General features: G+C 37.5%; 1 protein-coding gene across 1 annotated transcript in view; it reads right to left on the bottom strand.

Moving 5' to 3' along the window:
- The window catches only part of CNTNAP2 (contactin associated protein like 2), an 816,026-nt gene that overhangs the window by 227,300 nt on the left and 561,042 nt on the right, over positions 1-27,684 (bottom strand). Inside the window, exon 11 of the mRNA XM_030444894.1 lies at positions 11,826-11,932. Coding sequence (XP_030300754.1) covers positions 11,826-11,932 — 107 coding nt within the window. The remainder of the gene's footprint in view (positions 1-11,825; positions 11,933-27,684) is intronic.

Consider the following 27,684-nt stretch of genomic DNA (forward strand, 5'->3'; position numbering starts at 1 on the left):
ACATTATCTCAATCAAAATATTCTCTGTCAACATGACACCAATTTAGGAAAAATACATCATCTTTGTTATTTCCATTAATCACTAAGCAATTCACAATGCCAACTAGATTCATCTTTTTTAACTGCCATAAAAATAGCAGAAACATCTGCTCCATGTCCCTTTTTTCATATTTTTCTCTTCAGTACTTTCACTTGGGAATGACTGTGTCCTGGCATCTTACTGGAAATCATTTTCACATCTTTTTCACATAATGAATGAGCTGTGAAATTAGTCACATGTTAGATGGGTACCTTGGAGGTTGTTCTGGTAGGCACACTATCTCTTTTGTTGGTATCCATATCACTAGCAGCGCTGTAGAGTATTCATTTAGATTATTAACTGAGGCAATGACAATATGGGGAAGTGTCAGGCACTGTAAAAAAAGAGCACATCTGCACACTCACAGAGGAGCTCAGAGATGCACTTTCAGGGGAAAAACCAAAATAATACTCTGACAGGCTGCTCCCAAGTCCATCACATCAAAGGCCCATTTGCAAAAGCCCAGAGATGGACCCAAATCAAACACGCTCAAGCAACAAACTTCTCTGGGGCTGTCTCATCACAGCCTCAAATCCAATGTCTAGATATGGAGCCCATGACCATCTTTCCAACACCTTTCAGACTAAGGGGGTTGCTCTGTAGGGGTGAGACACATTGTGAGACAAATAAGAAACATAGCTCAGGTCCACACAGGACTTATCATTCATTTAGGAGCATAACCAAAAGCCGGAAAATTGAGAGGGATGGGTATCTGAGGGAAGAAAATGTATGAGAAAAAAAAAAAAGAGGAAAAGAAAAAAGAGCAATAGCTCTGTCTGTTTTGTCCTCTTATTAGACTCCTTTCTAATTCTCTTCTGGATGTCTGGATGAGGGAATCTTCATCCTGTGTGCATGGGTGTGTAAAGGGGTGTGGATGCTAATAGCTGGTTTCAGACCACAGGTTGGAGGGTCCCTGTGTCCTTGGGGTCAGCCACGGAAGCACGTGCAAGTGTGTGGGAGTGTGAGGGCTCATGAAGATCAAGCTGAACAGGTCCACAAGTGTGAGAAGTTGTCTGAAAGCAAGAAGGGGCAAGTCAGTCTCGAAGAGCCAGCTATGGGTGTGAGAGCACCTGAGTATCTCTATGTGGAGGTCTGCCTCGATAATTTGAGGGACCTAGGAGCTAGCAAAAAGGCAAAGTCCCATGCTGCAAAGCAAGGCTGACCAAAGATAGCAATGAGACAACTGGCCTGCTGACAGAAAAATAAAGATGAGGCAAGGCTCATTGCCAGAAAAGATAGCAATGAATTTGGATGACATCTATTCTGTATAAAGGAATTATCTATTTTAATAATTTTTGGCCTTAGCCAGGATGTTTCACTGTGGGAGAATGCTGTGTCTTGTAAGCAATGTCTGCAGCTAGCAAAACCATGATCTTTGTTTATTGTACCTTTCTTTTAAAACAATCCACCTTATTATGATACCATGTTTACTGTGCACTATAAAAGAGCACTGACTGATGAACAGAATCATACATATTTCCACCAAGTATATGTTTTGCTCAGCCTCAAACTTTTTTCTCCTCTCTATTTTTTCCTCACTGTGTTCAGAAGATCTCAAGGCATGAGAGCATAGGGGGGGTCAGCCGTGGGGACCTGGAAAGTCCTGGTCAGCTATGGCTGTGTGTATGCAAAGGTCTGCGTCAGTAATTGAAGTAGAACTGCTGCCTCAGGGGTTGTAGGTACAGGTTACAGAAATGGGGGAGACTGGGATCCAAGGCCAGCTACTGGAAAGACCGATAGCCTGAGCCCTGCTGTTGGAAGGATCCATTCTATACATACATATGTATGGTAATTCCAGTGGTCCTCCATTCTGCTCAGCCAGAGTGGAAAGAAGAGTGAGGCCATTGGTTATTGGTAGGATCTGGGATCATAGAGCTGCAGCATCACCACCTCTTTTGGGTTGTTCAATCTGGAACAATATTTTTCTTCTAACAGAACGTCAGAACATAGGGATTATCTCCTGTATCCATTTCCCCTTTTATTTATTGTTGCATTTAACTTTTTACAGAGTCTGTTCAGCTACACTGATATTCAACAAATCTCCCTCTCTGTGATCAGTAGCTTACTGCCGATAAGTAGTTCGAGTGATCAAGACCTGGCTGAAGTTCACAGCAGAGCTTTCTAAACTGCAGAATGTGTTTGATAATGGTCATCCAAGCTGATGAAAGAAAAGAATAAGAAGATGGGGTGAAGAGAAAAAAAACATTATTAGAGAAGGAATGATAAGGAGAGGAGACAGGCAGTTTGAGGTTGACAGGCAACCACAAAGAAATTAAGAAATGTGAAAATGATGAAAACAGAAAAGAGTTTGAAAGGAGAGGCATAATTAAGAATTTCAGAATTTTCTTTTTTAAAGAATCTACTAGTTCCTTCCAAGCCTTAAAGTATTAATGAAAATGTCATATATAACAGAGCAACCACAGGCAAAACAACATGTAATCTAAACATGTAACCACTTGTTTTCTAAAAACTTTTTCTAAAACAAGTGATTGGGTGATTAAGGCTTATGATGTGATAAATGAGTAAATATAAAAGATACATAGGGATATATGTACTTAAAAATCCGCAAGATGATACTCAAAGTAAGACTGCATAATTCCAGTAAAATAAAATAAACAGTGCAAGATTTGCAGCGAAGTACTTAAGTACATGTAAGTAGTAAGATAAAACTTGTACTGAGAAAATCAAAAACTACATCAAAGTTTAAGTGCTACTAATAACACTATACAAAACAATGTTACAGGGCAAACAAAGCAGTAAAAAAATATGAGCTGCAATGCTTTGTTACTCTTCAATTGAATTTCTGTATTTTGTCTTTCCTTATCCTTGTTCTCCACTTCCTTCCAGAAGTACAACACTTCCTGTGGCTTCAGCTTGTGACAAAATAATACTACTGTACTCTTTCAGAGTTGCCGGCCAGGCCTGAGAGATGATTAACCTTTAATCACATCAGCAGAGGTGCAAGGCAATAGTATTTTTCATTGCTTTAAGGCACAAAACATAAGAATATTCTCCACCAAGCCACACTTCTGCATCCAGAAAAAAAACAACTAAGCTAGCTCAAAGGGTACCTCTAGTAAAGTGAAGGTAAGTTGCAAAGGAGTTGTACTTAACAAAACTCAGCAGGTTCCTACTCCAAGCAGACCATTGCAGAAGGAGAGCTCCACTGCTTCACCTTCATCTCAGGATTAAGTCTGAATTGCTCTATATCATTTTGTATTTTCAAGTATACATTCCAGAAAAGATGAATGTTTCCTGCTTAAGCAAGCTTGGAAATTCAATCTTTAGACACTTTGCAGTGAAGGCCATCAGTCTGAGACCTGGGATATGACACAAAACTAATTACAAAGCCTCTGCTCTCCCCAGCAGATTATCTAGGGCAGTCAAAGTCCTCTCTCAAAACTCTTCTCAAATCATGTGCACAGGGAGCACAAAGGTCTTTGGGAGTCTGCTCTTCTCTTTGTTATTCTACATGCAGTACAATGCTTCTTCATACAACCACATTATAAATCTGAACACTATTATGAGGCAGTAACTGGAGGTGGTTACCATTTTTTGAAAGCTTATTCTCCCTCCCAGGAAAAACTGGGGGGGAAAGTTTCATAATTTTCTTTAATATGTTGTTTTGAAAATACATTTTTTAATTAAAGCATTAGCTCACCAACATTTAGCACATTTTCAGTGTGATAAATGGGGACTGATTTTACAGTGATCATCTGTCATTATTAAAATTTTGAAATGAAAAGAGATTTTTTATTTTTTTGCAAGATTTTTTTTTTCCAAAAAGCTCTTCGGCTTGTAATGTTTTTCACAGATCTCAAAGCATCATTATTCTTATTGTATAAAAGAGGAAAAGAAAACCAACAAAAACCCCCAACAAACCAAGAAAATGCTAAACAACTGAGAAAGAGAAATAACTTCCCCCAAAATTACATCACTGGAAAATACTAACACAAAGGACTGAATTTAAGTATGTGTGAGAGTCTGATCTTATTGATTTGAAATTGTCTCAAAAGAGCAATTTTAAAGTGAATAGCCCTGGCTAGGGTGGAGGACCTGGCCTGGCCAGAGCTGAGCAGGGGGTGACACCTCGGGAAGAGATAAGAACTGCTGGGTAGAGACTGCTCCCCTTTCCTGAGGGCCTGCAATGCTGGGACGTCCCTCCAGGCACCATTACCCTGGGCAGGGTGTAGGAAGCCACCTTGATTGTACTGATGCTGATGGACCTGGCTGAGGGGGCTGGAACAGAGGGGGAGCGGTGCCTGGAAAGAGATAAGAACTGTGTGCTGGAAAACCCCCAGCCCCCTCCAGGCAGCCTGTCTGCAATGGCTCTGATGCCATCTGTGGCAGCTGACTGACAGCTGCCCCTTTGGAACAAAAGGAACTCAAGGGTATATATGGCTGTCCATGCTGTGGCTGTTTTGTTGTCTCTTGACCCACCGCCATCTTGCATCGGGCCCTGTCCAGGATCAGCACCAGAAACCTGCTGGTCAGCTGGGCCCCTGGTGGTGGGGCTCTCTCTCTTTCTCTCTCTCTCTTTCTTCCCACTTTCTTACTCTTTTTCTCCACTTTTTTCTCTCTCTCTTATATCTTCTTTTCCTCTCTCCCTCTTTTGCCTGTTTCTATCATTTTGCTTGTGTCAATTGTCAAATAAAATCTCAGTTTAGGATGGAGATTGAGGTCCTGGAGCAGGTCCAAAGGAGGGCAACTGGGCTGGTGAAGGGACTCGAGCACAGACCCTATGAGGAGAGGCTGAGGGAGCTGGGGTTGTTCAGCCTGGAGAAGAGGAGGCTCAGAGGAGACCTCATCGCTTTCTACAACTCCCTGAAAGGAGGTTGGAGCCAGGGGGGGGTTGGGCTCTTTTCCCAGACGACTTTCAACAAGACAAGAGGGCATGGTCTTAAGTTGTGCCAGGGGAAATTTAGGTTGGATATTAGAAAGAATTTCTTTACGGAGAGGGTGATCAGGCATTGAAATGGGCTGCCCAGGGAAGTAGTGGATTCTCCGTCCCTGGAGATATTTAAAAAGAGACTGGATGTGGCACTCAGTGCCATGGTCTAGCAACCGCAATGGTGGTTCAAGGGTTGGACTCGATGATCTCTGAGGTCCCTTCCAACCCAGCCAATTCTATGATTCTAAAGTAGATCCTTACTAGAATTTAAACATTCTGGCCATGTGGCTTGAGTATTATTTATATCTATGATTTTATGATTCCATGATTCTCAATCTTCAGTCCTATCAGATTGATCATACTGCCTTCCACTCACAGGAAAATTCATTATGAATGTAGAATTTATCAAATCTCTGTACACTAACTAATGTACATAGGAATGCCGCAAACCATAGATAATGTCTAGTTATCTAGGGTCACAGGGTGGCTTCTAAATATGTTATTTTTTTTCTAATGGATGTTGATGGGATGTTTTAATAACAACACCTTGAGACTTTTTTCTGCAGTTGAAGTGGTTTAACAGTGAAGTAAGTAGATTTTCTGATGGAAAAAATATAAGCTAATTAATTTTGAAGCCTTTACATGCAGAGTATTTTTCAGGCTAAGATTAATTCTGACATTGATTTTACAGCATACATGAGTTGTTTTAAGTTATCTGTTCTTAATTATATGTTCTCTTTTAACCATCCCTCAGGAAACAATATTTGGTTATACGTTCTGAATAACAATAGAGTGCAGGTTACAGCTTCTTGCAAAAAACTAATACATTTCCCAAATGCAGGCTGCAATTCAGGCAGCCTAGTGCAGAGCAGTTCTCAGCTCAGCAGACAAGAAATTACTAGCAGTAGAAATTACTAGAATTTATGGTACTGAAATGAAGAACGACGTAAGCTTTTAGAATAACTAAGAATTTACTACATATTTGAAAAAAAATATTTACATCTCCTTCTCCATCCCCAATCTTCTAGCAGTTGAGAACAAAGTTCCAAAAATTAGAAATATGTTTTCATTATTAGTAGAAGGTGCCTAACCATGTCATACCAGGCATTTCCCTCTTTAGTTATATGAAATCATCACCATTATTTAGTCCCATAATTTGTTTGATATCCTGGTATGACAGAGATGATGAATATTTTCTAAATATTTTACTACATATTTTACATAAGAAAGCTAAACTTGAATCTAATATTAGAAATCTGTTTAAGACGTAATGCCACTTCACTGGGAAAACAAAAATTACACTGAGTGATTTCTAATAACTTCAAAGGAACTCACTCATCCCTGTCGCCACCTCTATTAAACTGTATGAAGGAAAAAAAGCTTCTGTTCACATAGTCTATGACTTGTTAAAAGAACTCTTTCTTGACCAAAGAATGAAGTAATATGCTTGTTAAACTACAAGGCCTTTACCTTTTCTAATAAATCTGTATGAGACCACAGAGTATAACTGTGTTGATCTCAGAACTCTTCCAGTGTCCAATTAAATGGAAAACCTGTTTGACATGACTTAACCTTCCTGCCCCTTAAAGTTCAGATCATATTTTTGCCAAATTATGTATTTGCTTTCCTGCTACAGAACTCTTTCCCAAGCTGCTGACAGGACAATATCATTCCATCCTCTCTTATCTAGATTCTAAATGTAGAGAGTCCAGTGTTTCAGGTGTTTCTTCATTTAAGGAATACGGGAAAATCAGTTATTCCAAATTGAATTACCCTCTTGCTGAAGCCTATGCAGACTAAATTTGGGGGTCTAATTACTGATTCTGGCAATAATCATGAATCCAAATTATTATGGTTTCTACTATGTGTGCAATATTTCTTACTCAAAGTTTGTTTCTAGATATTAGAATATTAAACTCATAATTAAAGCAATATTTCATTTTAGGGAGAAGGTCAATATCTCTGGGAAAAAGTGTCAATGGTCATTAGAATTCCACTGCCACATAATATATTTATCATTCCAAGAGCAGATTAGCATTTTATTCCTCATTAACTTTGATTCATGTTCCAAAATAGAGTAACATTTATTCACAACAAGCTATGAGGAGAGAAAGCCAGAGAATTCAGAATCTGAAAACATGAAAATTGTGTATGTTTTTTCTCATCAGAGTTGCATTCCCTGTATATTCTAATGCAATTAATGCCTCTTCTATTGACATGAGTATGTAAGTCTGTGTTCTCCTACCACTTTAATAGAACCAAGAGGCAACAGATTTTGAGCTTGATGTTAGTCCCTCATATGGAATAACTGAATATTTATAAGCAAACCATTTCCGGTCCAATATTCTCCAAGGAATGAAGCCTGTACCTCTATAAACATATGGACAGTGTTTGTTTGAAGGTGCAATTAAAGAAGAAAAAAAGTCTCACAAAATTGGATATAAATAAGATTAATTTTTAAAGTGCAAAATGGACTTTTTTTGCTACTGGAAATCATTAGGAGAAGGCAAATATGATCAAGCTAGGTCCTCCTGTCTTTTTCCTAAATCGAACAAAAGTTGCTATGTAGATACATCATCATCATGGTAAACTCAATAAATCCTTTATTGTGTTTCTCCTACATGCAGATTCTAAAGTAGGAATCCATTGAGTTATATATTAAAAAAACTGAGAGAAAGAAACTTGACTGATCATTATGTATCCTGATACATGATTTATAAATTTATACTACTTTTAAAGAAGCTATGAACAGCAGGAAGCACCTTAGAGACAACACTGAGCCATATAACTGGCATGGCAGGTCAGCCTTTGGTAGGCTATAAAGGTTAATTAGAGAGGGATATAAATAAATACAACTAATAAGGATGATACTGTTAATTGTAAGCTGAATAATGATTTTAAAATAATTTTGTTACTCTCCATCACTGTAAGTCATTATTTTTAAGTAAATACATTCAATGACCTTTTATTGTTGTCTAATCATAAAACTGATACCTGCCAGGCCACAACATTCCCTTTGGCACTGAGGATCTTTTCAGCACATGAAATCTGATAGATTTTTAGAATATTTACCATGCAATGAGATATAACACTTTCCAGTATTTTAGTTAATTCACCATTGTGCTCCATGGACCCAGCTGCAGCTGGATGAAACAAATGATTGTGGAATAGAGACATCTTTTTCTGTGAATGGCAGCTTAAGCTTGTGACAGAAAAAACAGTGGACACAGAGGCTGAGATTTTGGTGTGTCTTTGAAAGATGAACAGCTTTCCAGTAACAACGTCATGTTCTGAAAAGCAAAGTATTTAATGATCTTAAAATGACAAATGTGTGCAATTGATGTGCACATTTGAGAGATAATACAAATTAAAGTTATTTCAGATATATTTGTAGTTTTTCTTTTTGTAGACTTTTTTTTGGGGGGGGGGGGGAAGGCAGGGTTTGTTTGTTTGTTTACTTTGTCTCAGGACTAGAACACATATTTCTCCATCTCTCTAGACTGTTGTTTTCAATATTATACTATAAATATATTATGATTAGACCTGTATGAAACAAAGCCATTTTCATTCACAAGGATTTCATGCAACATATTTCTCTGTTTCACTTCAGGGAGTTCATCCCTTGAGTTTCTCTTTGAATTTCAACTTTAAAGGAAACAAAAACTGTGATCTGAAATTCACTCAAGGTTGCAAAGCCTTGCCATATTTCAGGTCAAAAGCTTGGCATAGTATTGAACTCCCTGACCAAACCAAAATTAATTCACTGGAAAAAACCTTTCAGTAACACAGAACTACCTTGTTCCTTTAAGTTTGGCACAATTCAAAGTCATGAAAATCATCAGCTATGCAGGTACAATCACCACTAGTGTAGTTTTATTTCCAACCTCTTTAAGTTCCAACCTCTTTTTATACTCACAACACAAACATACATTGAGAAAAGAAATATATAACTGTACTGAACAATTTCTGTCTGGACTTAGTCACTTTCCTTCCCCATAGAATCATATTTGCTTCATTTTACAACTTTTTCATACAACCTGCAATGCTGTTTAAAATTGGTTTCAGACACTTTTACACCAGCTACCATTCCAACTTCCCTGCTCCCCCAACATCACTTTTGTACTGCTATTGCCAGCAACATCAGAATGCATAAAAGGCAGCACACCAAGAATGTCTGAGCTCACATGCACACTGCACAAGTAGGGAAGGTAAGTACCACTGTAGCAGTTCTGATCCCCCAGACCTCAGGACAGTATAGCTACAACCTTTGACAAGTTTTAACAATGCCTGTCATTATTTGCAGTTATACATGGTACTGCAAGAATGGATGGAGCACGCCCGTGCAAATCCTGATAGATATTTTCTGCTCAGTAAGGGAAGAGTTAAAGTTGCCTCGATTTATAGATCGATGGTTGCAGGTTTTGGCTTTCACTCACTATATTCTATTCTTTAGAAAGATGTTAAGACTTCACATATTCTGACAGAACATCTATCAAGTGAGTAACTTTCTGCTCACCCTTCTTTTGCAAGGAAGTCAACTTCTAAAAGTTTAGGAACACACATTGTAAAAAGTGAATTTATGTTCTTTAAACACAAACACAAAACAAAACAAAAGCTTAGTCATAATAACTTAAGCAGTTAATAACTTTGCCTGAATTTAAAAAGTAAAGGTTCTTGAACAATGTGTCTCCAAATGGCCTGGACAGCTGTAATCCCACACACATTATCAATTTCATATATAAAGATGGGACAGTGTAATCCTAAACCCCCTTTTGATAACAGCCCAGCAATGCCTTTTACTTGCCTTATTGCACTGTCTTATCCATAAAAGGCAGATGAAAATCCTATTAACATAAATGTTCACAGCTTCTTGGATTACTATTCTTTCCCTTGGAATAAATGTGATTTCAGAAGTGACGCAATTCATTTCTCCTTGCTACTTTTCTTTGGAATTCAAGAAGAAAGCTGAACTTTGTTAGGTTATGATTTAAAAGCTCGTCTGCACCTCAACAAAATGTGCACAGACAATGGCAAGAGGGGGAGCCCAAATAATTCACTGCTGATCCACCCAGTATCTGCATCAGTAACTGCAGTCTGGGATCCAGGGCCAGCCACTTGGTTGACTGGGTGCCTGAACTGAGCCAGTGGAGGGATCCACCATGTGTAGATGTGGATGTTCATTATGCTCACTAGTGAACACCCTTCCTGATCATCCAGAGAGGGGAGCAGGATGAGGCCATAGGTTCTGTGTTCATGTCCATGCTCTGAGCTATATGACCAGCCATCCGTATGGGCTCTGTGGGTGCATGCCTGTTGAGGATGCATCTATAACCTTACTACTGGTTGGATCTAAGGAGAATGCAGCTGCAGCCGTCTCATCTCTGGCAGGCTGCTGGACCCAGCATGATATATTTTCTTCTAACAGATCACATTTATTTTCAAAAGTTCACCATATATGCTTACTCAGCTGAGCTTCCATACCTCCATTTCTGCAGCCAAACCTTTAAACAGCCTATCAAATGCATAGAAACCATATTCTACAAGTGGCTGTAGTGGATCAGGCAAACCTCTATAAATAGTACACTTTCAGAAAAACATATGAATTTTTTTTTTTTTTTTTTAATTTCACTGGAATACTACATCACTGTAAATTCTGTGTTTTCTTTCCCAAGATTAGATGCAACAACACCATCACCATGCACATTCACTTTGGTATAAAAAGGGCTGCCCATGGTCCATGTAATTTTTCCTCCAATACTGCACTTTAAATATCTCTTTAGTAAATATTAATTTTCCATTGAACTCTTTCAGTTTTACCAGTTCATCAGTTGCCTGATTACGGAGAACTTTACCATTCAATGCACATACAGGTATTAATAGTTATTATATAAAATAAAATTCCTCTTAATGTTTTAATAAAATGGGTGAAAATCAAATAGTTTTTTTGTCTGAAAATAGAGACAACCATGAATTGTCAAAATTTTCTCAATTGTTTTGGGGTCCTTTTTTTTAAAAAGTAAAAAATTTTGTAATTATTTCCATAAAAATTTATACAGTGGTAGTTAAAGTAAATAGTGAAGTAAAGCAAATTCAAATCTATATAAATCCCAGCTTCAATTTTAACTTTTCACCTGCTCAGAAACATTTCTACTCTCTCCTCAATATTAAAAGGTTGCTTGCTTAAGAAAAAAGGGAGAAAAGTAAGAACTCGATATGTTTTGTGCATCTTTTAGATAGTTTGAAATACACTCTGCAGAATAAAATCATACTTGCAGTGTACAGTAGAAGGAAAAGAATACATGTCATTGAATGCCTAAAATGCTCAGAACCTATAAAAAGAGCAACTGAACATTCTTTTCTTCTTTCTGTGTTTGCGCTTTAAGAGCATGGGGTATGTGGAGCTTATAGGAAATATTATTTGACAAACTCACAACAGAGTAAATAATTTGACTTTAGAATGGCCAATAACCAAAATATAAACACTCTTTGGGATTAGCAACCTGAGCGAGCATCCCTCCAGCAGCGCTCAGCAGCTCTCCTGAACAGCTTAGAGCAGATTCACTGTGTCCACCTGAAACTCTGGTGTGCAGTTGCTGAGAATGTTTCCTCAGTACACACAAGTAAGACAGATTTGGTCTGTTTGTAAGACTGCTTTGGTCTGTTGAGCAGTGCAGCACAGTGCTCTGTCTACACAGGGATGCATTTATAACGTAGACTGTGATTAAGCCAACCTTTTCAAACAAAGGTTTCAGGATCTCTAACAACCAGAGGGTAAGACTTTGGCTTTTTATCTCAACCAAAAGACATCAGTGCCTTCTCACTCCATTGCAATTTCAAACCTGCAGGGCAGCTTACAGTTATGACAAGTGGCGCCACTGTATCCGGTTTCATCACAAGTGCACTTGAAGCTGTCCCACGTCTGGGTGCATTTGCCACCGTGTTCACAGTGATTGGGCACACACCTGTCAGGATGAGATGCAAAGACAGAAAGAAAAACCTAAATGAGCATCAAGATTGACACACGGGTAAATTGTGAGCCGTCTAAGGAGTGTATCATGTCCTTGCACAGTAATTAATCCTTGTTATTTCAGGAAGATTAACGGAGTTTATACCTGAACACACAACTGCACAAAAGATGATTCATAGAGGCTCTGCTGCTGCCCTTTTACACACAGCAAAAAGGCACAATAAAGGTGGAATACAATCACCCACCATAAGTTATGATTCGAGCTACATATCACTGGTACTTAGCTGCCAAAACAAAAAGAATCCCACAAGTCACACTTCCTGTGCTGTGCAGGTGGTGTCATGCCTTAAGGACTCCAGCCCCACACGTGACTAAGAGAAAGAATACCAGTGAGTTGTTATTTATCTGTTTGTTATTTATCTTTCTGTTATTTATCTTTCTGTTTTCAGCCCTGGGATAAATAGAGGCAGATAGCCTGGTGGCTAGGATGGAAATTACAAATACTGCACTATTAAAACAAACAATAATAGTATAAAAATATAAAATAGTATAAAAGGAAGTTATTTTTTTTCACAGGGATTTGTAGCATTGTGGAATAACTTTCTCCCACCCACCCCCTTTTCTCTTCCATCTGTGCTGCTTCTGGAGTGAAAGGAATGCAGAAAAAAAAAGTAGAACAGAAAAAAAATAAATTATTGCAGAATATATATTTATTGTTTGAAATACTATCTAAATGTGATTTCAAAGATTTGAGTTTGGCCAGTTTCTTTTCTAGCAACAATAGTTAAAAACAGGAACTACCATGTGCTTTCAGATTTGAAACTAGTAATTTTCTTTGAGTGGGCTTTGGAATGCTATTTCAGACTCTTTAAAAAAAAAAAAAATAATTCCAGTGAGACTTAGTACTGGTTCTGCATTTTTGATCAAGAACTAAAAGATTTTTTCTTTTGTGTTGTACTGGCCAAATTTAGTATATGAAGTATACATTTTTATTATAACATTAACAATAAAAACTAGAAGAAGCCTTGTAAGACAAACAAAATATTTTCATAAATGGTTTACAAATTAAGCATGCTTACCTCCAAGATAAATCTGAAATTCATAATATTCCTGTGACAGTTAATGATACTCCATTAAATAATACCCAAGGATAGCTTTAGTTTCTTCTGCACAATTGATTAAAAAAGAAAGTATCTGGGTGAACCCCCTAGAAAGTTATGTTCTTCTATCTCCTCAAGTTCCGATTACACAGCATTGCCACACATTACTTGATTATGAGGAATAACCTACATTATGATATCTATTAGAGACTTAAACATTGTGTAATCACATGGACCACAGATTTTTGGTCTTATGCATGCTAGCCCATGCCAGTCCAAATACTTCAGAATATACACAATATAGCTACATTATATCAGCCTGCAGTGTTCAAGACTTCCCATGATCAGAAAATACTGGATTGGTTAAAAATAGTGCTTAAAGAAATGTTCTTCTAAAGCAAGAAACAAAGCACATAATATCATTGTTTCCAGGATAAAAATCCACTGTAAAATACAGTGAAATGACCTGAGGCAATTATCAAAGTTCAATACATTATGTTTTCAATGTGATTTAAGCAAATTCATTTGGGTTTGTAAGTGTGGCAGGCTAAATGATAGAGCTGATTACTGCTATTCAGCTAACAAGTGATGACTTTCTGTTGTTCTTAACACCACAGAAGAAAAACAAGTGCATATAATAGCACATTTCTAAACACTCAAATTATTAACAATTTATATGAATCCATTGCTGGTGGGTACATGAGTAGAGAAAGCAGCAGTGACATTTCAAAAATAATCTCACAAAAGTGGCTTTCATTCAAGGATATAAGCATCTATAAAAGTTCCTTAATAAGAATACACTTTTTAATTATTTTCTAACCTTTCAAAAAACCTGCTTTAGATGTATTTTCTACTTCTTTAAGATTTGAACACTCGTTACTTTAGAAGTAGTTTTCCAGTGACCAAACTAAACATTTTTCTATCTGAATTTTATTATATTGCTTATCTGCTTTATGCTTATCATTCAGTGTATGAACAAAATCTACACACTTAAATACAAAGCATGATATGTTTGCAGCACAGTTATATTAAGAGGCTATGTTTCTAGGCAATTCCACTTTTTAGTGTCCTTTTAGGACTAAGGTTGCATTACATAAAAGCCAAATTAACTTCAAAACTTCACTTCCTTCCTGAACCAGGCCCTGAAATAACTCCTTAAAATTAAATTCTACTTTAGCAATTGCAGGACCTGGACAATCCTTTTTTCTGCATTTGTCACAGAAAACCTCCTACAGCTGCTATGCACAGTCTAGGATGTATGGTGGCTGATGGCTGAACATCTACTTCTGTGCAACACAAATTATTACAACTTCTGCTGAGGCAAAGCAGGAGAGGGTGAATCCAGTGCAGCTCCTGGTAACAGGAGGGAATTTCCCAGCCCTGGTATCCCTTCTGTTAGGTTCCTAGCAATTATTTCACGTTAACAGGAGACCAGCTCTGTGTGGAGCTGTGGTAGGAGGAAATGATGCCTTGAGTAGCACTTGTTCAGCTATTCTCCATCTTTTGAGGGGTGGGGCAGGGGGAAAAGCAACAAGATAAACTGGGTGGAAATGGCCCACGAGGTACGAGCTCAGTCCCCAAGCTGTCAACTGGACTGTGCTGTAGTAATCCTACAGAGGCAGAGGATAAAACTCCAAATTGATGTGAAAACAAATCAAGTTGGATTAAAAGGACAAATTCTGTTACACAGTGTTTTAATCTGCAAACTGAGGCACAGGTCTTCAGCTGGTGTAAATAAGAATATCTGCATCTATCTTAGATACTATCTTAAAGTCCATTAAACAGTTCAAAACAAAAGAAAGAATAAACTGTTATAAAAGGCCAGTTACAATGCAGGATCTGTCTTTAAGGTTTCATGACCCAGTGAAGATTTTTGTCTCATTAGTAACCAGGTTAAGGATTTTTAGAGCAGATCAGATCTAGTCTGTGTAACATTTTTTGAACTAGTGTGTTTGAGTTTATTGCTTACACAACCATGTAGAAGAAATGGCAATTAGTCATTAACCTAACTTTGCCAATGTGGCACAATTCAGTTCTTTTGGGAAATATGAGAAGTTGTGCTAAACACTGAGAATCCCCAGCAGAACTTCATGGTTTCCACTCACCTCTGAAGATATCTTTACACTTTCTCACATATTGCACTAATCAAAATCTGTCTGGATTAATGTGGTACTCACGTAAGCACCTCTCTTCTGCTGTTTCAAATAGCTAAGGTACATATTGGCTGGGCTTGAGAAAAAACCAAAATTATTTGGTGTCTTGTTAATTATTTATTGCTTCTGCATTTATAAATCTTGTTCAAACACAGTTCCTGAAATTTTTTTTTTGCATCAAATTCAATAATTCAACTTACAATCCATGTTAGACATTTGGAGAAAGTTTTTTTGTTTTGTTTTCAGGAGATTGTAATTATCAGAGCACACAGACCAGTGAGCAGCCTATATAAAGCAGACTGCTATATTCTCTAATTAACACGAGTAATCATGTATTGAATCACCAGGCAAATACAGAATTTCAGAGACCTTTGTTTTAAATTATTTTGCTCCTAAATTTATCTTTTGGGGAATAAATAAATTATGATTAGAAATTTTTATTTTTCTTCTCATAATGTAAAATATTGCTAGTAATAAAGATTATTAAAAAACTGATGGATAATTTTATACTAAAAAGTCCCTTGCTTTTTCAATCAAATATGGGCATGAGCAGTCTTAGCTCTTAGCTATGAGACTTCTCCACTCCTTGATGCACACCATAACAGAATTTATCTTTTGCACTACTTGTTTTGGTTACTAGTGTTTTCATCAAGGACAAGAGCCACCTCCTTTTGATCTTCAAATAGGCAATAAAAATTTTGATGCGTCATATTAAACATATGTTACATAATTAGATAAAAAAACCCTTTTAAATACATCTTGCTTTGCAAATTTATAATCTATGAATCACCTTGAGGGTCATGAAGTTATGTCATAATGTGTTTCATAACTGGTATGTTTTGAGTTGAGCATATTGAAAGTTAATGCCCCAGCTGTTATTGTGGCATTGTGGATTAAATGAAATGAGGTAAAACGCAATTTAGAAATAGTAAAGCAATGCAGATCTTGTTATGTGCAGATTGCCTAAGTGATTTAATGTAAATAAAATACTAAATGGTGCTATTCCTAAAGAACTTGTAACAGCAGGTGGTCTTTTACTTGACTGGAATCAATGACTTGTGATTCACCTAAAACACCATCTTTTTGTATTTTACTCTCTGTCACCATTACTGTCAGGAATCTGAACACTTTCTTCACTGCAATAGACAAAATCTCAAAGCATCTCTGAAGGATCAGTTATCTTACAGCCACTCGTTTGAGGTAAGCTATGACACTTGCTGATGTCTTGACAGAACCCATGGATCTTGCATTATGTAGATTATCTGTTGTTATTTCCAATGGATGGTTTCAGCAACCATATGACTGGAATAGTCTGCCTGTAAGCATTATACAAAACATATTCTGCCTAAACAGTGAAGGTTTTTTCCCCCTTCAAAGCAAAAACATAGCCTTGTCAGTAAAGCAAAACATATAAGTTTATGCAATGAAGCAAAAGTGAAATATAAATTAATGTTTCTGAGACATTTGTTAATGATAATTGGTATAAATGCCAGTTTCATTATTAAATCCCTAGCAGAACACATAAATCAAGGATGCTAAATTTCTCCTGCCTCTAAGAGAAACTCAAACCTTCCTGATTTCTTGGTAGAGCCAAAATAAACCCACCCACTGTACTGTAGAATAACAGCTAGGTATGCATGCTTTTCTTGCTGTACATCCTCAAAGACTCCTGGTTCCCTAGATATTGAGAAGGATATATTGACTAGATTCTCTGAGTCATAAATTGAAATTTGAGTTGGATGAACCATGAATGAATCAGATGTAAAAGGCATTCACATATGGCTTATTTATCATAGAATCATAGAATTGGCTGGGTTGGAAGGGACCTCAGAGATCACCGAGTCCAACGCTTGAACCACCGTTGCGGTTGCTAGACCATGGCACTGAGTGCCACATCCAGTCTCTTTTTAAATATCTCCAGACACGGAGAATCCACTACTTCCCTGGGCAGCCCATTCCAATGCTTGATCACCCTCTCCGTAAAGAAATTCTTTCTAATATCTAACCTAAACTTCCCCTGACACAACTTAAGACCATGCCCTCTTGTCTTGTTGAAAGTCGTCTGGCAAAAGAGACCAACCCCCGCCTGGCTGCACCCTCCTTTCAGGGAGTTGTAGAGAGCGATGAGGTCTCCCCTGAGCCGCCTCTTCTCCAGGCTGAATTTCATGTGGAAAGCTCTTTTTGAGCTGACCCATACAACCACAACTTTTACTGATGTACATTCCTCATTCATTAGAAGCAATGTAATGTGCATATTCATTTGTAACCCTTTGCCCTTTCTCTATTCACATTTCTCAGGATTCAGTGTTTAAGATTATTGGATCACAAAAAAGATTTTTATTTCTATTTGCACAGGATGTTATCACAGTAGAATTTCCTCCTTTGTTATCACTGTAGTCATCAAGAACAACAAAGATAATAAATAGTAACACAGAAATGGGTTATCTTTTTATACTACACTATTCTCCAGTTCATCAAAGAGAATATCTTGAATCTCTTACAAAAATTTACACAATCTTTTTTCTCCTTTACTGTGATGATTCTGCCATCTAACACAAACAGCAACATGCTCAGCTAAAATATATAAAATATGACACATATAGGCTCAACTGACTTATCTGACTGTCCTTTGCATGTATCTTAAGTACATTTCAGTATTTTGTTCTTGTATAGAAGCCCTAAAACATTTTTATAAATTGCAGTATAATAAGTGTTGTTCTCTACTTTAAAGACATCAAAGGCAAGGATGTGCCAATGAATTAGTAGCTCTGCTGCAGTGCAGCCACATCTCTGTAATAAATATACTAGTACAATGCTCTACTCACAAGCTATTATTCATTTCTTTTTCAATTTGCTGAAAACAGAAATATACAGCAGGTAATAAACCACTTACTTGTTACCTAAAATGTGGGCAATTAACTGTTTGGAGACATAAGGCTAACTGTGGAAGTAACAAATAGGTGTGAGTACACACATGTATGTGCATGTGTGTTTGTAAATCTCCAGTTAATTAAAACACACATTTTTTCCAGGAATGATGACATTTTCATGCTTCTGAAAATGGGCACTGCTTTCAAGAAAAAAAATTCCTATTAAAATCAAAACTGGTTTTAAGGACAATGTATCAAATGAGATCACAACTGTTTAATAGCATGTAGAAATTGTAATGACACTGGTATGCTTTATTTTAGTTACAAATACCTTATTGCTGGGAATATGTATTCTACTTACATAGTCTTGTGATTGCCTCATAGAAAAATTGATAGACTATAATTTAGAGTAGTTTAGAGGCACTCGATGCTATTTTTCTGCTTTTGAAGCATTACAGTTTGGGCACCATAGCTAAGGCTCTGCTGGTATTTCATTTTATTACAAGCTTTGATTTCTCAAGAATTTATATTTCAGCTACAAAAATGTAGCCCTGAAGTTCAGCACACAAACTGTAAGCCAGAAAGGAATTAAAGTAGCATATTGCCAGTACTGGTTCTGGAACAGCTCAAGCAACTGGCTTACGGCTTAGTATTCCAGGACAGTTAAGATAGGATGGTAGATAGTTTTAGAGGTTTTATTTTAAACAGAAGAAGAAAAGAAGGAAAATTCCCTACACAATACTCATATTTTGCTTTTGTTTTCCAGGCACTTTGCCATGAAATTTTTATCACTTTCATGAAACAGACTGTTTACAGGAAAGGGCCAGATTTTATTAGTATTTCAACTTGAACATGTGTTAGAAAACATGTCATTTAATGTGTCCAAAACGAAGACTTCCTTTTTTAAATTTGAAATAATTTTTCACTTTGAAATTTAAATTAAAATACACTATGTGGATGAGCCACTACCAAGCCAAGTAATAGCATCTTCCAACTTTTATTTTAAATTTAAAGGATAGTTCCAAAAAATTTTGCTGAGGGAGCAACAGGTTGGAGCAGTTGAGTGGGGCAGTGTGCAAGAAAATTGCTGAAAGAACCTGGGCAGCCCTGATGAACTGAACTGGAGTAAGAAGGAACTGGGAGTACGAAGGTAGCCTGAAAGTCATTAGATCTGACATGACAGCAATCTAAACTGGTTATGCACCATTGGGTGTATCAGTCCCAAGAAAGAAATGTAACAGGAAAAGAATGCATACAGAGAGAAACTATGTGTAGAAGACAAAATTGTAAGAGAAAGAAATGGGGGTGACATAAAACGTTTACTCAGAAATGTGAGTACTGTTGGGGGAAACAAACTATTAGAAAAACAAAAACTGGAGGACTGCTCAAAGCAAGTCAACAGGGAAACAACACAGACTCCAAGAAGTACAGGAAAGATCTGAGCTGCTGCAGCCTCAAGTGCTATTCTTCCCATTGTGCATGTATCTTTGGATAAGACTAAAACAGCTGGTTAACACATTAAATTAAATAAAATGGTTACTCAAAAACATTCAGAAATTGCACTTAAGGAGTAGATCTAATAAGTTTATTCGGTATTAACTAAAATTTGGTGCTTTATAGAAGATAGAGGAACTGTAAGAGGATAGTTCTGCATAATAGTACAGAACACTTGGTAAAGAGGGAAGGTGTATGAAGAGAAATTTGGTGTATATCAGATTGAATTAACCTTGGGGACAGACTGTACTTCTGTAGCAACAGTTAAAGCAGATGAGAATGCTGAAGCAGGATATGGAAAGAAGACATCCTGGCAAAGGCTGTAAAAGGCTCACAATAACAATTGCTGCATAAGCATCACACATACTAAAACTCTAAAGAGGACTAACACTGGTTATTTAAGAGACCTGTTATCTGCACCGATGAAATCATTGTTGTGGAAAGCATAAAACCACAGAAACAACTCTTTCCATACCTATGTACTAGGACTGAAAAGATCTTGTTGTCTATGATTTGATTTGATTTTAGCTCAAGATGTTTCTGCTTGGATATTTGCTAAGGCCTTCTGTTTACCTTACACCCAAAGAGATATGCTGTCATGTGTACAAGAGAAGAAGGAATCTTACCATATAGCTGGCACTTTGTAAATAAACAATGAAAAGATTCATCATTTTTGTAGCAGTGCCAGCTATATGATAAACCCAGTAAGGGTCTTATAGGAAAATTTATTTTTAGCCAGCAGTTCTGACAATAAAATATTCCAGAATTAGCCATGCAAACAAAAAAATGTAGCTGATTTATTCCATTCACTTACCAGCACAAATTCCTGCTTTATGCTCAGTATTAGTGAGATAAAACATACTCAATTTTAATTGCACAGATATTATAAAATGTTTTCTTAGTTTCCCTAGAATTTTTTGCAAGGCATGTGACTCCTCAAGTAAAATTAAATCACCATCACTATTTACATTTCAATACAATATGGACAGAAATATCAATATTAATGTAATGTGAGATTAAAGGAGCTAATGGCATGCATTACTAAGATAATTATCCAATATTAATGCTAAGCAAATAAGATTATTATGTGGACAATGCAGCAATAAGTGGCTTGCTAAATCCTTGAGATGATAGCTCGTTATTTGCTTTTCAGTAGAAGAATCTGCCTCAGTCTTTTATTCATGATAAACATACATTAAGGAGAATGAATAACTAACTGGTTCAGTTTATTATCCTGGCAGGCAGTCCATTTCATTAATGTCAAATTTTGCTCTGTCTATTTTGTTTTCACCCTTTAACTTAAGCTTAGTGAAAAGATGTTGGCAATGTCTACTCCTTCATCTCTCAGTTGTATAAGAGATTGGAAAGTAACGTTGAAATTACATCTTCCTGTGGTTAAGTTTTTTTTTAATAAACATTAAATGTTGCTGATATCAAGAGCAGTGCAGGTCATTAGTTACTGGAATGGGCTGCCCAGGGAGGTGGTGGACTCATCATTCCTGGGGGTATTCAAGAAACATATAGATGTGGCACTTCAGAACAGGCTCTAGAGAGCATGGTGGTCTTTTCTAGGTTGATGGTTGGACTTGGTGATCTTACAAGTCTTTTCCAACTGTGAAAATTCTATGATTTTGTGAATCCTGAATAATATTAAAAAAAAGCTTTGTGGAATGTTTGTATTTACAGGGTGTCCACATATATGTATATTTTGCTCATGTCCTTGTAATGAACAAAGTGTACAGATTGATTAAAGTCTTACAGTACTAATGCTTAAAGTGTAAACTGAGTACTAATGCTCTACTGTAACCAGAAAAGTGTTTCTGGATCAAGGAAAACACAAGCCCTGTAAATCATCACCTGGTGAAATTAAACTAAGTCTTTGTTACCCATATGAATTTGTACCACAGAAGAAAGCCACTAAAGCTTTGAATGCCTCTTGTGGAATCCACAGAAATTCTATAAAGCTTTGCTAAAACACGATTTTTGAGATTCGCACCCTGACAAGTGTCTGTGTTTCCTGTTTTTGATGAAGGAGAAACAACTTACAGCTCTTCAAAACAAATCTGAAAAGGCAAATAAGGAAACTTTCTCTTTCTACAGGGATAACTTGGAAAATGGTCAATAGCAATAGAAAGTGCTCCAAGTTTGGAAAAAAAGTACTTGTTATTCTTGTTCCTTGGTCACTGAAGCAATTGCACAATATATTAGTGTTTCATGAGATTTATTTTTTTTTCTCTCCAGTGTTCAGATTTGGAGCATGCAAATCAAGGTGATAGCATGCAATTGCATTATGTGGCATGGTATAAATTTTTCAGTATAAAATTGCGAAATAAACTAAATAAAAAATGGTATCAGATGAATCAAGATCTACTAAAGAGTCTGCACTAAGATCTTCATAAACCTCTATTTTGGTGGATGGCTCCTCACCACAGGAATCAGGGATTTGATCAAGCCATTTCACGTCCACTTAAGGAGAATTCATCATAATTTAACTGAGCCTGTCTACAGTGGAAGAGAAGTTTAACATTTCAGTTCAGAGATACAATAAAATAAGATGTAATAGCTAGTTTAGTATTTCTCTAATACTTAAAAAAAATAGCAATGAAAAGTTGAACAAGTGTGAATGTGGTAAGCTGTGTGGCTTTCTGTTACAGTCTATCAGATGCCTGCTCAGCATCAAACTTGCCAAGTTAAACATGAATCACATTTTCAAAATACCCTTACTGCTACAGACTGTAGCAGATAGTGTTTTAAGTTTTGAAGACTTTGGTCTAGATGTACTAGTGCTGTACCCTTGAAGCACAAGCAGTTGATGACTTTGGGCAAGAAAAATGTAGATAGCAGACATAACAAGACCTTGATAAAAGAGTAGAGTAGCACGTGCAATCTTCTTAGGAAAGATTGCATTAACTAGTTAGAGGAGGCTCTGCTTCTAGTAAACGAAGTAGTCGTGGCCTATCAGCTTTCAACAAGTATGTATGATGAGCTCATAATAACCAATTATAAAGTAACTATGCCTGAACTCATGGACAAGATAATGACAAGTATAAAAATAGAGGTGTTTCGTGAATAAAGTACTGATGCTCAAAAAGGGCCCCTGGGTGTCAGTCATTGAATGCCGTGGCAAATGGTGAACGCTGCCTAATTTTGGGGTGATTACTGCAGACTGAGCAGCACCCTGGCAGCTCTGCTGAACAACACAAACACCAGGGCAGAGGTTGGATTTAAAGAGATCTGGGAAGAACCCAGACTCTGGAGTGCAATAAAAAATAGAGGAAATCGAGGTGAGCAGCAGAGTACTTTAAGGTTATGGGGTCCCAAATGTGTTCTGAGGATATTTTTTATTTTAAATGTCTTTTATGAAAATGCTCCAAAAGAGAGGAATTCAGTATGATGAAAATTCCTTAGGGTTCTTACTTATATGGCTCAAATCCAATGGTTTACATGCTGACTCTACAAACATAGTCTTTATTGAGACCTGGGAAAAAGCAGGGAAGTTTCTGTCTGAAGCCCCCCCCATAACCACCTCCTGCCACCTCTCCAAGGTCTGATCCAGTGGCGGCTGCCAAGGCAGCGTTCACCATGGCGCCTGTCACAGTTTAACACTGGCCCGGCAATTTATCCTGGCCCAAACCAGGACACGCCTCTACCCCCTAAGTCAAGAGGGTGGTTTGACCTTTTGTAAATTCAACAGGTAAAAAAGGAGACCCTGATCTGACAACTCTTTGGGCTGATGTTCTTGTTGCACAAACACCACCCATGCCCCACGGGCATCCGCCGCAGCGGGGAAACGCAGCCACCCTCCGGAGCTGCTGCAGTTAAATACTGATAAAACAGAAATTGTGTTGCAACTTGAAACGGGGTCCCTTGCTCACCGAGCTGTAACTTGTCTGTGCCTTTAATGCCTTGACTTTTTAATGTTTCTGTATTTCAGACAAGTATACAAAAAGATCTCAATAATCCTGGGCAGGTATTTTGCTCGCATAAAGCTATACCTTTAAAGACATGGAAAGCTCTAAAATAGGTTGCAGCTATGAGCAGTCCAACTACACCTTATGTGCTTGCTATATTTAAACTTGTAGCTGCTGAGATTATGTGCCTTTATGATTGAAATATACTGGCTTGTACTACACTAACCAGAAGTGACTATTTGCTCTGCAGAATGTATTATCATGACTGTTGCTTTGATGAGACTCAAATAAGTCAAAGAAATCAAGAGGCAAATGTACCTATTGCCTTTGCAATGTTGACAGGAATGAGACCTATTTTAAATATGCGAACACAACTGTCCTGGGAGCTGCAGGCTTATCAACAATAACTAACACAGCTGTACGAGCTTGGGAAAAGTTGCTTGCAAAGGGGTACAGACAATGAAAGTTTCACAAAAAATTTACACTGGCAAATTCTAAATGGACCATGATGATTCCAGATATAACAATGGGTTTCAGTTTCCGGGAATCTGGCAGCGGGGTGCACCCTGGGCCCCCTCAAAAAGATAGGGGCAGTGATACTACTGACAGAGCACGGCCTGGGATACCCTCCCTGAGGACCATGTACTATAGGGAAACTAAGGTTAATGAACCCTACAACAAGAATGATGTTGAATCACACACATCAACACCAGTTAAGGAAAAACTTCTAGGGTTAACAGCAGGGTGAGGTACAGAAAGATAGGGATCACAGGGGCAACAACTTTTCACAATGTGTCATGAAGAAAGAAGGCATTCAGTACCTCAGCCTGTTCTGTTATTTTTCACCAGTTTTTCTGCCCTACTCATAAGAGGTCTACATTTTTCCTAGTCTTTCTTTTAGTATGCAGATACTTGTAGAATCTTTTCTTGCTGCCTTTAACAATAAATTCACGTATGTTTTTTAAAGCATACTAAGACTTGTTGTTAATTTCCTTATAGGTTGAAAGAGAGGTTACTTTTTTTTCTTTCAAATCCTAGGAGGCACTTATATGAGGGTCTTCCAAACTGACAGAATTTGTGACCCTTTTGCAATGTATGGGCCTCATGAGATCCAGTATTACTAGATTATAAGCATCATACAGTCATAAAAGTCTAGTATTCCAGAGTTCTGGGGTCACTCAACAGTGAAACATAGTTTCACATAGTTTACACCAAGGCTCTCAACAGAATTTAACTGATTGAAAACAATGTAGTATGTGCTGTGAAGTATTGAATGTATTGTAAAGCCCAGGGTGCATTATTAATTTACTTGCAATGAAAACTCCAGGTAAAGAAACTAAAAGCACAAGAAATGTTGCACACAAATGATTAGCACATGGGGAAATAAGAATAGTAGATAAGAATTACTGAAGTTAGAACACATAGTAAATTATGCTATTCACACAAAAAAATACCACAATCTCATTAGCACCCAGCAGGGATAAGTACCTCAGTTTTATTACTCACAAGAAGCATTCAAGATACCTGAACATATGCTTTAAAATGTCAGTGTCTCATTCTGACCTCTTCTTAGATGTCACAGTTTGTTACTCTTATGACCTAATACATTTTAATTACTGCCGTGGTCTGGAAACTTTCTACAGCACAATATTCACAATAAAATCTTGAACTGTACATAGGGTCAAAGGATCTCAAAGTAATTCACAAATATACTGTTCTAATAAAATTTACTACTGTAATCTAATTCATAGACATGGGGTTTATTTCCATCTATGACTGTGAACAAGCTCATGAACTCTAGGTTCCCCCACTAGCCAAGCCTGGTTGTGGGGGGCTCTCTGGCAAGGTGTTCTTTTTGCTCCTTTGCAGGAGTAATAAAGTGTTGAGATAATAATAGAATCTAACTCTTGCTACACCTTAGTAAATCTGGGATGATTTTCCAGATGTAGGCTGATTAAGTCTGGGTTGCTAATGTCAAGATGAGAAATGTTTCTTTTAGGGTCCTGTAGTGCAAAGTGATGTAGACAACAGAGAGAAAGCATGCAGATTTCCAGGATCTAATCTGCCCATATGGTCCAGATAGAGATATCCACTATCTTAGAGATGCTGACTGTGCCAACACTTCTAGACTCCCTTTGAAAGGGGAGCTTCTTCTCCCTTTCACATCCTATTGTATAGCATTCACATCCTTCCTGTTTCTCATTTCAACAACAGAAAAATAAATAGAAACTTTTGCAGTTAAAAGAGGAAACCTTGGTGCATAAGTCTAAAAGGTTAAAACTACCATCAGCAAACTAGAAGAGCCAGAATAACTTTTTTTTTTCATTTGAAGATACTTTTGAAGATACTCTGATAATGACTTTCATACTTTTCAAGCTGTGTCACCCTGCACATACACCTAACTCGCCCCTATCCTCCCCTTGTTTGTTTTTTTGTTTTAAAGTTTTTTTAAAGAAAATTCTTTTAATTTTACCCAGAAGGACTTATCTTTTTACAGTACAAACTTTTACAGGGACGTATAAACTTAGTTTACCAAGGTATCTTCACACTGGAAGGCATAGTCATTTTTTGTGCATGGCAATAAGGAAATCTTTGTACACAAAAATTCAGGTCTCTTCTTTCCATCTTTCAGTGAAGAAAGACCTCACCTAGGTACCATCTGCTTTTAAAAATATTGACACCATTGCCTCTCAGTGCACCACACAATACAGCAAACAGAAATAGATGAGTATCCTAAGACGAAATCACTTTAATTACGGACATTTCCACTTACCAAAACCCCGTTGCAACATTTGCTAGGTTTAGGATAAGACAGGGGAATGGAAATTTTGAAAGTTAGCTGTAGAACTTGAAACTGGAAAAAATGCATTAAGAGCTTTCAGCATTAAATCCCCATCCCACATAACTACAGCCCATTTCTATCCTTTCAAAATGATAGAAATTTTGCACTAATTTATAGCCTTTTAAAAGAAGTAAGAAGGAAAATATGTACCATACTTATAATTACCTTAAGCAACTGAAATCATGCTAAATGCTGCATTTAGTGGGGAAAATTAAATGAGCTTCTTAAAAAAATCCTTTTTTTCCTCAGTAAAAGAATCCATAATGTGGTGGGGCTGTCTCAGTGACATCTTAGAAGTGTACTATGTACAAGTCCATGTACAGAGGACTAACCTCAAGTAACTTTTCTCCTGGAGGCTGATTAGTTCAGACAGACTGAGGAAGCAATAGCAAATCTGAACCAACAGGCCTTGGTACCATCTGGTACCTGGAGGAGGAGGCAAAAAACTGATCCTCAGACAGACTCAGGTGTGGTGAAAAGCCAACTACTTGCAAGTGAGTTTCTGCTGGGAGAAGCTGGGCAGGCAAGCTACCAGTACACACACATAACCAGTTAATCATTCACTCAGCTCCAGCTTCATGAAAAGCAAGGCAGACAGGGCATGAACCTCACTGAAGGGTCCCACAGTACTGAGTAATATGAGCCATGCCAGTCTGCAGCTCTAAACCATCAGACAGCAGGTCATGCCAGGAGATGAAGTCAGTGAGTTAAGGTGAGAGCTTGATTTAATGAGACGTGGCCAGGCACTGGCAGTGCTGCAGCATAGCTGAGACAAAGAAGAGTGGAGAAAGCTAAAAGCAAAGAGGTGGAAAAGCCATGGCTTCTCATAGCTTTTTCTTACAAAGCTCTTCCCATGCAGCTCTCAGATTCAAGGTCAGGAAGCTGCATCAAAAGGTGGCCCTGAGCCCAGGCAATCAAATCTCTCAGGGTAGTGAGAGGCTGCACTCAGGACCCTTAGTTGTTTGTACAGAGATTCCCATGCTTCACCAATCCATTGAATACTAAGGAACTTTCCTGTTGCATTTAAAAGATAAAAACACTAGTATTTTAAAAGTGCTTAAAACCATTTACCTAAGAATTCAACTTAAACTCTACGTAGTCAGGTTACCCATTTCTGCTACACTGTCATCATAACACTGATTTGAATGGTATTCTTTTTCATTTAGAAAAAGCAGGCTACCATAGTGCTTGATGCATTTCCTCTTCTCCCTTGTAGCCTATCATTACAAACTGCTGCACTGTTACTGGGCACACCTTTTGAAATACATTCCTTTTAGAAAGTTGCCACAACTCAGTGTAACAAACTACAGGTCATGATATATGACATTTTTAACTGGTCAAACATTTAATTAACCATTAGTTCATTTTAAGAACAGC

This window comes from Calypte anna, chromosome 2 (genome assembly GCF_003957555.1).
Source record: "Calypte anna isolate BGI_N300 chromosome 2, bCalAnn1_v1.p, whole genome shotgun sequence".
NCBI lineage: Eukaryota > Metazoa > Chordata > Aves > Apodiformes > Trochilidae > Calypte > Calypte anna.